The sequence below is a fragment of the Acanthopagrus latus genome, chromosome 15 (genome assembly GCF_904848185.1).
Source record: "Acanthopagrus latus isolate v.2019 chromosome 15, fAcaLat1.1, whole genome shotgun sequence".
Taxonomy (NCBI): Eukaryota; Metazoa; Chordata; class Actinopteri; order Spariformes; family Sparidae; genus Acanthopagrus; species Acanthopagrus latus.
Window position 1 is genome coordinate 2,897,742 of NC_051053.1, and position 14,382 is coordinate 2,912,123.

The 14,382-nt window shown below is 39.6% G+C and overlaps 1 protein-coding gene across 1 annotated transcript in view; it reads right to left on the bottom strand.

Moving 5' to 3' along the window:
- Window positions 1–14,382, bottom strand: part of slc18a2 (solute carrier family 18 member 2) — a 105,746-nt gene that overhangs the window by 73,804 nt on the left and 17,560 nt on the right. The window contains exon 3 of the mRNA XM_037124811.1: window positions 2,528–2,864. Within this exon, the coding sequence (XP_036980706.1) occupies window positions 2,528–2,864 (337 nt within the window). The remainder of the gene's footprint in view (window positions 1–2,527; window positions 2,865–14,382) is intronic.

Below are 14,382 nucleotides of genomic sequence, written 5' to 3' on the forward strand. Positions count from 1 at the left end.
AAAGACAAGTAGAAATTCAGAATCTACAAAAGGACTGAGGGCTGAACAGACTGACTGGGGAGGCTGGTGTTTGTTGCAGTCACGAGAATTCACCACTGCCCGCTTGAAAGCAGAGCAGCTGCAGCTTGGCCCTACTCCAGAGCAGGTCCATCGGCAATGCAGCTATGGCTCAACTCAGCGCAGTAAAACCAGTGATGGAAAAGCAAATTAGCACGGCCCAGTTTGAACTGACATGGTCAAAAGCGCTGGTGGAAAAATGGCACACGAATGACTGAGACCCCTCAGTATTCACTCAGTTTGGCATTGAGCACCAGTTTAAAACATCCGAAGATGCCAACAATCACTGTTGGACCGGCTTGCTTAACCTACTGTGGCAGAAGCATGGATACAGATCACGATGGCTCAGTACCTGAGCTTGTTATTTAGCATGGCTAAAGTGCTACGAAGGGAACACAATGGACATTTCTCTCTGTAGCATGATGTGTTACTTGTCATCACTCAGTTTGGTTTTGTGCCCCAGTTTAAAACACAAAGTAATGATATGCCTTGCATCATGGTTGTTTGCTGTTGCTGTTTGCTCTTAATCTGTCAATGAGGACAAACAATCACTCGTAGCACCAGCATGCTAGTGGTAGTACAACATGACAGCTTCTCCTTTTGGCAGGCTGATCAGTGGCAGTTTGCAACACATCACACTCATGGACCATAGAGTGACAACCCTACACCGCTGCCGCACCACCAGATTTGTTCCGAATGTACCCTAGCTATAGAAACTCTATTTTTGCTTTAATTAAGGAAGTATCAAACTTCCAGCACTAGGAGATACAGTTTGGGGTTTTTTTTTTAATTTTTTTTAAAAAATTTTGGCCTTTTGGCCTTTTGGCTTTTATTGAAAGAACAGCTGAAGGGAGTGACACGCAGTAAAGGCTTCAGACTGGGATTTCAACCCTGGTCTGCTGCAGCGAGGACAAAGCCTCTGTGCATGGGATGCCTGCTCTTCCCACTGAGTTAAACTGCGCCCTGGAGATACAGTTTTAATAGTTAAATCAATATTAGCATGATCTGAAAGAAAAATTGCATTAATTTGTCTTTTATCATAGCACAGCGTGTACTAAGATTTAGGTGTGTGTGTGTTCTTGAAATAGAATAGAACTGCCTAAACAGGTGACTACTCATTTAAGTCCAGACAGCAACACAAGCCGAGTAGCATCTGGCTCCATTATAGTCAGAAGAAGGCAGACATCTTTACAGCCAAACCTCAGTAACTCACACCATAGCAATCTAGATGGTTAAAATGCTGGTAAGAGTACAACATTTGTAACTTTGATTTTGGGGTGAACCGTCCCTTTTATCATGAAAGAAAAGTTTACTTTGAAGCCATTTTGTTGATTGACAAAAGGTCACATCCAGCAGCACTCTATTATGTCAAGCTCAGTTACTCATACATAGTACAGCTACCCATGCAAAAGAAAGACATGCACGCAAACACACAATCTTGACAAAAGCACATAATCAGGAATTCCGCTCGATTTGACTTGGTTGTATTACATCTGCTGTAGCAGATATTACATTACACCCTCAAAACTGCATTATACTGACATATTTACCATATGCAGCCATATGGAGTCTGTTGCTGATCTTCTGTTTCAATTTGTGTTGGATGTTGCCTTAGATAAGACAATAAATGTTACTCAATATTGACGTCTGGCTGACTTTCCAAACACAATTTGAGCGACAATGTTGGGCCTTGACTTACAAGAAGCTTTTGTTGCCTTAAAGGAAACCTGTGATACAGTTTTTCTGTCAGTCTGCTTTAAATGAAATTATTTACTCTACAATGTTTTTGGAGTTTTATCAAAAGCCAGATAAGACTATCATCGCAATTACTCCCCACATGGATTGAAATGACCTAAACACTGCACGACTGCATGGTCATGGTATCTGTTAACAACTGTCACTTTGTGAAGTAAATTACAAAACCAGAAAGCTGAAAAGTCAGGTTCTTGTTCATGTTGATAATTTTCCAAAATGCATGATTATTTAGACTTTTTCAATTACTTTTGTGGAAAAGATTCAGATGTATGACTTTCATAAAAACTCTGCTCATTGCTGGCAAGGTTACATTTTCTGACAGCACTTCACTAAGATTACTTACACTTAATTGAGTGTGTTAGACTTCTGTCTTTGTTTGAATAGTGCTTTAAAGCCAGTCAAATTAATCTGACTGATGTGCTGTGAATTTGAATGCACATTAAGGCTGTATTAATGCATATTTGCAGAGTAAGAAACTGAAAACACATCAGCTAACATACATATGTACCTTATAAAGCTGTTGTGGCAAACAAGCTAGCAAGCAATAACATATCTGGCAGATACAAAGCATGTCTGCTTTCATTTGGAGTTGTCTTAACTAATAAAAGTCAAAAATTCATTCTTCATTCATTTCTGGTGTGGTCTCTAGCTAATTCCCCCAGAAACATAAATCAGCCTCCACACAGAAACAAAAATGACATGATGAAAATTCTACCTGTTTGTGAGTGGTCCTATGAAGGGGTTGGTAATCAGCTGTATGGTAGCCTTGGAGGCAAACAGCATTCCCACTTTGACATTCTCATTGAGCAGCTTGCTGTTGGACTGGGGGCAGTCAGACGAGTTCTGTGGCACTTCTGTAGTGGTGGGGACTATAGGGACCAGCTCAGTAGACATGGCTGTGGTGTTGGAGACCAAAGACCTCACAGTGTTGTCATACAAGGACACGATGTTGTGGAAGGCTCCTGGAGGACTCTGCTGGGATGGAGTGTTGTTCTTCAACACCACATCTGTTGACTCATCTAGGTTGTACAGGTAGCTGGGAATGATGGGAACTGGCAGGCATAAAGAGGCAAAAAGAGAGTAATGTAGCGAAACATGATATGACCACTGACAGTTAAAGGCACGATACTAATACAGATGTCACTGTAACATTTATCGGCAGAGAAAAGGGCAGCTCTTCAATTGTGATTCACAAGCACGACAGAACGAAAAAAAGTTTTAATCTTAACACCCAAACCCCCACCCCTAAAATTTCTGAAGCTAGGTTGAATCTTACAGAGACCGGTGTTTGTACACTGGCAAGGCAGGTTTGGTCACTGTCAATGAATAATTACTAACAATAATTTTCTAACATTAAATAATAATTCATATAAATTCAGAATTATGGAGCTAATAATCAAACATTAAAACAATCTCAAAAAAGCATTTTCGCTTGTAAATATATAAATATTTATAAAACATGTAACAATAAAGGAACAATGAAGAAAATGACTGTCACAACCAGCTGTTACAAAAATGATCACACACAAGTGTGTGTGTGTGTGTGTGTGTGTGTGTGTGTGTGTGTGTGTGTGTGTGTGTGTGTGTGTGTGTGTGTGTGTGTGTGTGTGTGTGTGAGTGAGTGAACATTTTAACGTGTGGGTTAAACGGAAGGAAAGACAAAGGGGAAGAGAGAGAAAAAAGAGAGTGAACACTGAGAGAGCAGTATGGCGGTCACAATCATGGGGAGACACAAAACTAGCTCTTCTATCACCTGGAGGCCACTGGATTAACCTGGGCTCAATCATCTTGCTCCGGTCCTTGTTCTAGATTGAAATTCATCTTATTGTGCACTACACAGCAGCCAAACTAACACTTGAATCCACAAAGCGGAGAAGCGCAAATTATCTTGTGATGAGCACAAAGAAAGGCAAACAGCAATCCCAATACTTTACAGTATAAAGCAGCAGCCAATAGGACTCTGTGGTCCACAGAACCCACAAAATGTAGCTTTTAGTTAAATGATAGTAATACCAAGTATCTGCCCAGACATTAATGAAGCCTCTTCCTTTAATGTTGCACAGGTGGCGACTCGCATGTGATCCATCTACCAATTTAATACAGCTTGTTTCCTCTGCTTGGACAATTGGCACTGCCACTAGCGTTTTATTAGCAGGCTGACAGTGTCTGTTATCGCTGTTTAATGGAGGTGGAGTCAACATAGGGCTCAGCAGCAGTCCATTTTTTCCTGAAGATACTATTCCTTTCTGCAGAGATGAGAGGCTGATGAGAGAGGCTGGGTTGTGCTGCATCCGCTCGTGACTCAGAACATGTTTAGTAAACATGAAAACTGAGGTTGAAAACTGTGGCCAAGGCAAAGGTAAAATCCAAACATTTGTAGTTGGCTCTTTAGTAATTCTGGTACTTGAGAAAGCCAGAGCTTCCTTCAGCAACACGTTACAATGGAAAAGCAGTGAGCAGCGGAGGGCCCACCCAACCTCTAGCCATGCACCAGTCCTATCTAGAAATCTGGCTGAGGCTTCTGATTGAATTCAATTTTCATCGATCCACTTGTTGCAAGTGTTTGTTTTTTTAAAAAAAAACAAAAACACTGGGAAACACGAACTGGATGAGACCCACGCTGAGCATGACTTCTGCCTCACAACAATTACTGATTACGTTTTACCTGAAGCTAACATCTGCAGCCATAAATAAGAACTGTTACAGCAAGCCCAGCTAATCAGCTGAGATCTAAGGAGGCCCTGTCACCCTTGCTGTCCAACTCTGAGAGAGGTGTGTGTGTGCAGCAGAGTCAATCAATGCCTTTTCTTAAAGCTGCCATGTGAAACAAACGTGTAAGGCATTACAGATGGATAACTGTTTTGTTTATGTAATGTTTTTGTATGAAATTAAGATTTTGAAAAGATATAGCTTTTATTTTGTAGACTGCTGTAGTCTTATTATTGGAAAGACCTTCTGAATAAAAGGGGAATTTAAATGATGAAAAAGTAGCCACGTGCATAGAGATCACTGAGGATTCCATACACTGAGATGCATCGCAACACATCAATAATCATTTACATTTGAATCATTGTTAGCTGAATTGTAATCAAATTGTGAGGCCTATCCCTAACTCTTACCCTAACCCTAACCCCCTAACAAGCTACTGCTAAGGTGAGTTGTTTAAAAACTCACTTTTTGTTCTCATCGCTCGAGTTTATGTGTAGAGACCCTAGTGATATTATGAGCAAAGTTTCATGTTGTGTCGAGCTTTCTTGGTGTTTTAAAAATAGCGATATTGATGCTAGCATATAAGTGCCCCATGCACTCCCATTGAAAATGAGTTTGAGCTGAAAACGAAAATACAGTAAATATTAAAAGTGCCTCTTTCATTATAATTATACTTTTACATGAAGGTTTGATACATTTACAAAAAAGCCTAGGTTGCATTTTGGCGAGAGTTTCACTTTAAGTAGCTTAAGTTTAGTTTTTATTTAGGAATTTTATTCAGTTAACCATCATAACACTATATCTATATATCTATATATACATATCTATAGATGGATAAATATGTATTTATTATGTACACATGCATGCACATGTTTAGAAAAACGGTACACACTAGGGATCGACCGTTTATTGGTCAGGCCGATTATCGGCGCCGATATCTGGCATTTTGACGCATATCCGGCGGCCGATAAGAGATCAATTTGGAACTGGGTTATTTTGGCTGTGATGCAGCCGAGCCTCTCTGTCTGCTGCCCCTACTCTGTCTCCAGCATTGTTCCACCCACAGCATCATCTGATTGGTTACAGGCAGAGCGGGTAGTGAAAGCTGTGCATGCACAGTGCTCACACACACACACACACACAGCGGAGATAGTGGTGTTTAGCCACCACGTAAAACTGGATTCATAGCCCAGCACTGTTCCTGGGGGCTTGGTTCTGAAGGTAAGCTAAGGCAGCAGACTCTCCCGAAATTGTACTCAACATCTCAGTCCTCTACAACTCACAACTACTAGTAACATTACTGTGAGCCCGTTGACATTATATAAACATAAGCGGCAGCTCTGCTCACTCGCAGTCCCTCCAGACGAGCCTGTTAATCACTCGCTAATATCAATATGAAAATAGCCCGTGTGTGTGAGTGAGAGAGTAAAAATGTAACAAACTCAATTCAGTCCAGTTTTATTGCAGGGAAGCACGCTGAGGTGAAGGCTGATTAGCTTTTAGCGTAACGTTAGCCCACCGGTCCACTTTCTCCTTCTCTGGCTGTAGACACTCAGCAGACTGTAGAAACTGTACAACTCTCGACTACTAACATTACTGTGAGGCCAAATACGTCAGTGGCAGCTGTCTGTTCCTTTGATAAACACTGATTATTAAAGTGAAGATGCTGTAAGCTATTTAGTGTTTTTAACAGTTTAATCACTTGAAACAAGGTTGCGGATAATATTGACAGGGAAATAGTGATAAAAGATTAAAATCTATGTGTAAAAACATTCAAAGTTAAGTCTTGTAGTTTGTATTACTCAAAATGTTGATGCCATTATTTTCCCTTTTACTGCAAATGAATATCGGCTCCAAATATCGGTTATTGGCCTTCTTGACTACTAATAATCGGTATCAGCCCTGAAAAAAACATATCGGTCTATCTCTACTACTTATAATAATATACAAAGTGGTATCGATGCGTGGTATCTGTGATTTTTTGTGAATATGGGTATATGAGTGCAGTATCGGCTGGATACCCTATGCCAGTATCGATGCATACCTAAAAATTGTACACATGAAGTCGAGAGCAGCTATGGAGACTGGTCGCCTTTTAAGTGAAAGTGGTTAATCTAAACAAATAAAGTAATTGAAAAGTAAATGTGAAAAAGTTTTCTCTCTCTTAATCAGGCTAAATAAATGAATGAATGGATGATGAATAACATAAGTAAATAAATATTTTGGCAATGGAGGGGTCACGTGATGCACCGAGGAGGATAGACGCATCGTTGTCGGTCTCCTCACTGGATTTAATTTAAACAATATTTCTCGAGTTGCCCGTTGCTAAATTGAGGTGAATTATCACTAAGTCAATACAGAGACAGTGAATATGTCACTAGACAACTTTTTTACCATGCCCAAAAAGAGAGAGACCCGGAAAAAGAACAAGTCGGCTGCTAGCGAACCGCTAGCTAACCCAGACGACGACACAGAGCCAGAGCTAGCTAACGACGAGGAGCTAGACTGTGCCGAGCCAAGAAAGGAGCTCTCCAGCCCCGCTAACAATGACGTGGTGGTACGGCAGGTGACGCGTAATATTAAGGAGATGTTGGACTCTACACTCGCTAATATCCTGAAACCAGTCACAGAGATGTCAGAAAAGCTAGACAAAATAGTAGACAGACTGGCGGCGGTGGAACAACGAGTCTCCGACATGGAGGATAATGCAGCGGCTAATACACCACATCTCGAAGCGGTGGAGTCAGCGTTGAAAAAAGCGATGGGAAAACTTGAGAATTATGAAAACCAGAGTCGACGACAAAATGTCAGAATTATAGGACTGAAAGAAGGCACTGAAGGTAAGGATCCACCCGTGTTTTTTGAGAAATGGATTCCAGAGATCTTGAACATGGACATGCAGGGGAAGCGGCTGAAAATAGAGCGGGCTCACCGTGTTGGACCTCCGCCGGGCCCTCGCGCTGTCCTGGTGAGGCTTCACGACTACACGGACAGACAGCGGATCTTACGAGCGGCAAGAAGCAAGGGCAGAGTTTCCACGGATGGTCAAGTAGTGTCTTTCTACCAGGACTTTTCTGCGGAGATTGTAAAGCGGAGACAACAGTCTGCAGACACGCACAGAAGGCTCCGGGAAGCGGGGATCAAATACGCGTTTGCGTATCCAGCTGTAATTAAGATTCTCCCTCCAAATGGGAAACCGATCTCCCTTCCCACAATGAAAGAAATCAACGACTACGTGAAGACACTCCCGGCCCAGTGAATCTATCAATCCATCTGTAATCAGGGAAAGTACATCACCTGCCTCTTCTTTACAAATGAATAGAGAACGACTCGTATGATGGGCAATGTGTACTATATGATACTAAGATAATTTCTGTTCATCTTAATTTAACACACATGTACATGTGTATTTCTCAGTTTACTTGAGCTGCTGTGTATCACTGTTAATTACACAGTCTTTGACATGCTGGTAGTATGGTTAACGCATAATCCAGATTGAGAGACCGGACATACTCTTCTTTTCTTTTTTCTTTTTTTGTTCTTCTCACACTCGTGTCATTTGCTCCCTCAGCTGAGCTGTACCAGTATAGCTAGAGTATGACAAGGTTTATGTTTTTTGTTTTCCTTGGCCATGGTAGGTAGATATTATCCAAGCTTTAGATTGTTTTTGCTTGGATCGTTCTGGTGTTTTTTGTTTCTGGCCCAGACAGGATTTCAGATTAAAAGCACATCCAAAGTATTTTACAAAGTAAGCGTAACTATGCAGCATCATATAAGGTTACTTTATTATGAATATTAAGTTTTGTACCTGGAACATCAAGGGCTCCAATAATGTTGTTAAAAGGAAAGCTGTTTTAAACCATCTTAAAAAGGAAAATGTCCAGGTTGCGTTTCTCCAAGAAACTCATTTGAATGAGGAGGAGCACAAAAAATGTCTCAGGGAGTGGGTCGGACAGGTATATTTTACATCTTATTCTACAAACAAGAGGGGTGCAATTATATTAATCCATCGATTGTTGCCATTTATAGCTAAAGATAGTTACAAAGATACAGATGGAAGGATAGTTCTAGTAAAAGGAGAGCTATATGGAGAATCAGTATTGTTAGGAAATGTTTATGCCCCTAATGTCTATGACGAGGACTTCTTTGGCTTCCTACTCAGCAAAATTGCTGAAATGGACTGTACAAATATGATAATTGGAGGTGACTTTAACTGTTATCTCTCTCCCTCCTTAGATAAAGACCCCCCTCATAAGGATCAGTCAAAATCTGGCAGAGCACTACAAAATTTCCTTGAGATACTGAACTACTGAGATACACGAATCCTAATAACAAAAATTACACATTTTATTCTCCACCTCACTTGTCATTCTCCCAAATTGATTATATATTTATATCTGAACACCTAGCCCATTTAGTAGAACAGTCTAACATTGGATCCATTGCCCTCTCAGACCATGCTCCTGTCATTCTGGAAATGCAACCTCTTAGGCCCGCAGAGCAATCGTTCTCTTGGAAAATTAATGCATCACTGTTTCATGACGATAACTTTATCAAGTTTTTGGAAACACAGACAGACCTCTATTTAGAAGTAAATGATTGCAATGACTCTGATCCAAGACTGGTGTGGGAAGCGTATAAAGCCTACATGCGAGGCATGATTATATCATACTCTAGCAAGAAGAAAAAAGAACGCACTCAGGAGCAATCACGAATTGAAAATAAAATAAAAAAAATTAGAGGAAGATTTTCGCAGATCCAAATCGGATGGGGTACTTAAAGAGTTAAAAGAAACGAGATTACGGCTGACTAATTTATTAACAAAGAAGGCTGAGTCTGATATTCTGTTTGCTAGACAAAGAATGTTTGAATTTGGAAATAAGCCCAATAAGTTTTTAGCCCGTCTAGCAAGAAACTCTCCCCAAAAAGCATTTATTACTGCAATATTTGATGAGGACCAAGTACGTCAAACAAATAATAAAAAGATTAATGAATGTTTTCAAAAATTTTATGAAACGTTGTATACCTCAGAACTGGACAATGATACACTTACCAACAATAATTTTTTAGATGGCTTACAGATGCCTCAGCTAACAGATGAACGAGCTAAACTACTGGAAGGACCTGTTACAATAACAGAAATTGACAAAGCAATCTCCACACTACAGTCAGATAAAAGTCCAGGGGCTGATGGATTCTGTGCTCAGTTTTATAAAAAGATGAAAAACAAAATTAACAAACTACTACAACGTGTGTTCAACAAATCCTTTGAAGAGGGTGAACTCCCAAAAACTATGTATTTAGCTCATATTATAGTTATCCCCAAAAAAGGGAAGGATCCAGAACTATGTACCTCTTATCGCCCCATTAGCCTACTTGGAGTGGATGTTAAAATACTTTCAAAAATTGTGGCTAATTGGCTAGGAAAAGTGGTGATTGATATAGTCAATGCAGACCAAACAGGGTTTATGGGAGGACGTACTTCATCAAACAACACAAGACGCTTAATTAACATTATTCATTATCTTAACTTTCATCAAACTCCAAGTGCTATAGTAACGATGGATGCAGAAAAAGCCTTTGATCGTATTGAGCGAAAATACATGTTTGAAGTGTTGGGAAGATTTGGCTTTAAATCAGATTTTGTTCGATGGGTACAGCTTTTATACAAAAATCCCTTTGCCTCAGTTTTAACAAATGGTCTAATTTCTACCCAGTTCCAGCTTAACAGAGGCACAGCGCAGGGGTCACCATTATCACCTCTGTTGTTTTCTTTAGCTATAGAGCCATTAGCAATTGCTGTCCGGCAAACCTCCAATATTAAAGGAACTGTGATAGGAACAACACAACACAAAATTTTGCTGTATGCAGATGATATCCTCCTGACATTAACAGACCCACAAAACTCAATACCTGCGCTAATCAATTGTGTCATAGAGTTTGGTCAAATTTCTGGATACAAGATTAATTTCACAAAATCTGAAATAATGCCTATCGGTTTTTCATATGAGTGTGAACCTGATTTCGTAAAACCTTTCCGCTGGGCACCAGATGGATTCATATACCTGGGGGTTAAGATAACGCCTAAAATTAGTCAACTTTATGCTGAAAATGTCAACCCTATGGTAAAACACATTAAAGATAAGATGTCGAGCTGGAAAAGGCTTCCTGTGACCTTCCTTGGCAGAGTCAATCTTATCAAGATGGTAATTCTCCCCAAAATTGTTTACCCGTTATCAATGCTCTTCATATCTTTGAAGAGAAACAACATTAAAGATATAAATAAAGCTCTCTCTGACTTTATATGGGCTGGCAGGAAGCCTAAAATTAAATTGGATATTTTACAGTTGCCAAAAGAGCAAGGTGGATGGGGACTCCCCAACATTACAAAGTATACAACCTCAATGCAACCCAGAATTATCTCAATATGGGCGACTGCAAATCTGAAGCCGCCATGGTTTGAAATTGAAGCAACCTTATCCAAACCGTACTCTCCTGTCAACTTACTTGATAAACGCAGGAGTGAATTACCAATTATGGCGAAAGACAATTTTTTAATCACTAATGTGTGTAGTACGTGGAATCTGTTACGGAAATTATTTGGGACTAAAAATAAATTGAGTAGCTTAACAACATTGACTGGCAATCCTGAATTGACCAGTGGCGGTGCTGGATCCAACTTTCAGAACTGGAATGAAGCAGGAATTTACCATATTCATGACCTTTGGGATAGGGGAAAATTTAAATCATTTGAATCGTTACAGACTACATACAAACTACAAACAAAAGAATTTTACAAATACCTCCAGGTCAGACATTACGTGCACACTAAAATGGATACTCTTAATCTTCCAGATGACTTTAATTTATTAGAGACAACTCTCTTAGATTGTCAGAAAAAAGGTCACTTTGTCTCCAAATTTTATTCTAGATTGCAAAGGTTGCAAACAGACAGACTATCATTCCTACGGAAATTATGGGAGACCCAGTTGGAAACAACGATAAACATTGAAATATGGGAGGAGATTCTACTTTTACCCTCGAAGATATCCATATGCAACAGATTCAGAGAAATGCAATATAATGTTCTACACAATGTGTTTATATCTCCATACATGTATAGTAAATATACAGCAGGGGCCTCCCCAAACTGCCCAAAATGTAAGACTATGTTAGGGACAAGATTTCACTGCCTCTGGGAATGTGAGAAAATTCAACGGTTCTGGCAATCTGTATGTGATGAGATTAATGTGATAATTAAGCGGCAACTACAGCCCAATCCAATGCTGTGTCTGTTGGGATATGTCCCTGAATCCCTAAGATCACATAAGAACACTATACACTTCCTGCTTATGTTGGGCCGAAAGGCCGTTATGAACAAATGGGTAGGAGATGAATCTCCATCAATACATATGTGGAAGTCTTTGATATCCGACTATATCTCTTTGGAAAGACTAAGATTTCGGATAAAAGGTCAGAATGACGTGTTTACAGCAGAGTTTGATAAAGTGTTGGAGTACCTGGAAACCTAGACTGTGATTGCTGCTGTTAATGTATTTTGGATCTGCTGCATATTATAAATTGTGTACACTGTACTGGACTGCCTTAATGTTTGAAAATGTTCAATAAAAAGAATGTTCAAAAAAACAAACAAAAAAAAAACAAAAAAAAATATTTTGGCAATATTTTAATTTATTTAGCTATGACTGACTGCTGCAGCCTGCATGAAAAACTTTTTTAAAGCTCTCAACCTTAATGTGACGTCAAATGCAAAGTGTTAACATCTTTCAGACATCGGCTATCGAAGGACAGGCTCCCATTTGTCAAACTACAATTGAATAAGTACAAGTAGGACAAAAAAATAGGAAATTCCCCCTAAACTGGCATTTGCCATGATACAACATGAACAAGTGCAACTGAGTTATACTTCATGCACAGGCCCCATATGTGCACATTTATCTTAAAAAAAAAAAAAAAAAAAGTCTGGGTTTGGATGGGGAAGAGTGTCTATAAGTTTCCACAAAGTTGTATTCGGTTTTGTCCAGTGATTAATTTTTCACTTAACTTACATTTCCTTAACACTAGGAACACCAGGCTGTGGGAGTGTTCTTACAAAGGCATTAAGGTCATGTGTGAGCCATTGGGGCCACTTGTCAGTCATTGACCCACCCAGTCTTCATGTTTGTTGTTAGGTCTCTATATATCTATATCTATATCTATATATATATATATATATATATATATATATGTGTGTGTGTGTGTGTGTGTGTATATATGTATATATGTATATACATGTGTATATATATATATATATATATATATATGTATGTATATGTGTATATATGTGTGTATGTATGTATGTATGTATGTATATATATATAATGTATATGAGAGGGAGAGAATTTTGAAGTGAAAAAAGATTTCAACAAAGTAATGTCAGTCAATTAATAACATAAAGTAAGTGATTGCATAAGTTTTCACCCATTATTCATCCTGACCTCCAGCCAGTTGGTGTTAGTGGTCTCACAATTGGTGAAATGAAGATCACCTCAAGGCAGTGAATGTGTCTCAAGTGATTGTAGACATCATCTGAGTAAAAGAGAAGGGTCTAACTGTAGAACTGGAGCGCCCCGAAAGCCCCACCCCCGTTCTAAACGCAGCTGTTTCAGACGTACGCATGTGCGACTGCCACTGTTATAGACGTACTATGCGTGGAAACCCGCACAACACTGGCCCCCCAGCTAGCTATAGGACATATTGCTGAACTCCAACAAGGCAGTGTGTAACAGTGCTTCCGTGTTTCTTGGTTGAAGTAGTTTGTACCGCCACACTCGTACTGGGGTTTCCACAATGCTTAACGTTCATTACAGCTACTGTTTAATCATACATGAACAAAAATATAAAAATAGGCATCCGTCCATGGCATGTGCGCCACGTTGCTCTCTCTCGTATCTAGGCAACACAGTACACAGTCTTAAAGGTTCAGTTTCAACTAGAACATGCATTTGTCTAAAACAGTGGCTCTCGCACATGCTTGCGTCTAAAACGGTGGGTATGGAACTCACGCATGCGTGCGTCTTAAACTGCCGGGCTCTCCAGCACTGCAGTTCGATGATATTGGCGTAAAACCTGTGGTGACCAAGCTTTTCAGGCTGTTGCACCTAACTTATTGCTTCAAACTCTAGATTCATGTTTCATGAAGCAGCTGAAAACAATATTATTTGGACGGGCTATTTAGACAATCTGCTTCTTTTTTTACAGTATTATCTTTGATCTGGTTGTACTTCCTTCTTGATTTGTGTCTCTGTGCTTATCTGTTTAATTGTTGCAGTTATTTTAAATTGTCAGCCCTGCGCTCTGTCATTGCAGTTTTTACTTCCACAAAGTTATTTTACTTGTTTTATTCATTAATGTAAAGCACTTGTGTTTCCATATCTGTGAAAGGTGCCTTACAAACAAACTTACTTACTTGATTGGACATTTTCAAGTCATTACACTTATGGTGTGAGGGGCATGGTCTTTCTACAACTGGTCCTTTAATGCAGCACATCTTTTGCTTATTTGACAAATGTTTATATTTCTGTGTTATTCCAGCTTACAGCAAATTGAACTGTATAACTATGTCCTTTACATATCTCAATAACCATTCACTCAATATTGTTATTATTAGGGCCCGAGCAGCGACTGCAAGCAGTCAGCGAAGGCCCTATTGAAATTGTATTGTTTATTATTATTTATTATTCTTGACCGACTGTTTTGCCCAATTTCGCCCCTTTCCCAAACTGGAAAAGTTGTGTAATTTTGCAGGGACGACCGGCCACTCCCGAAATTCGATATTTTTGGGTTGTCGCACACGGTCCA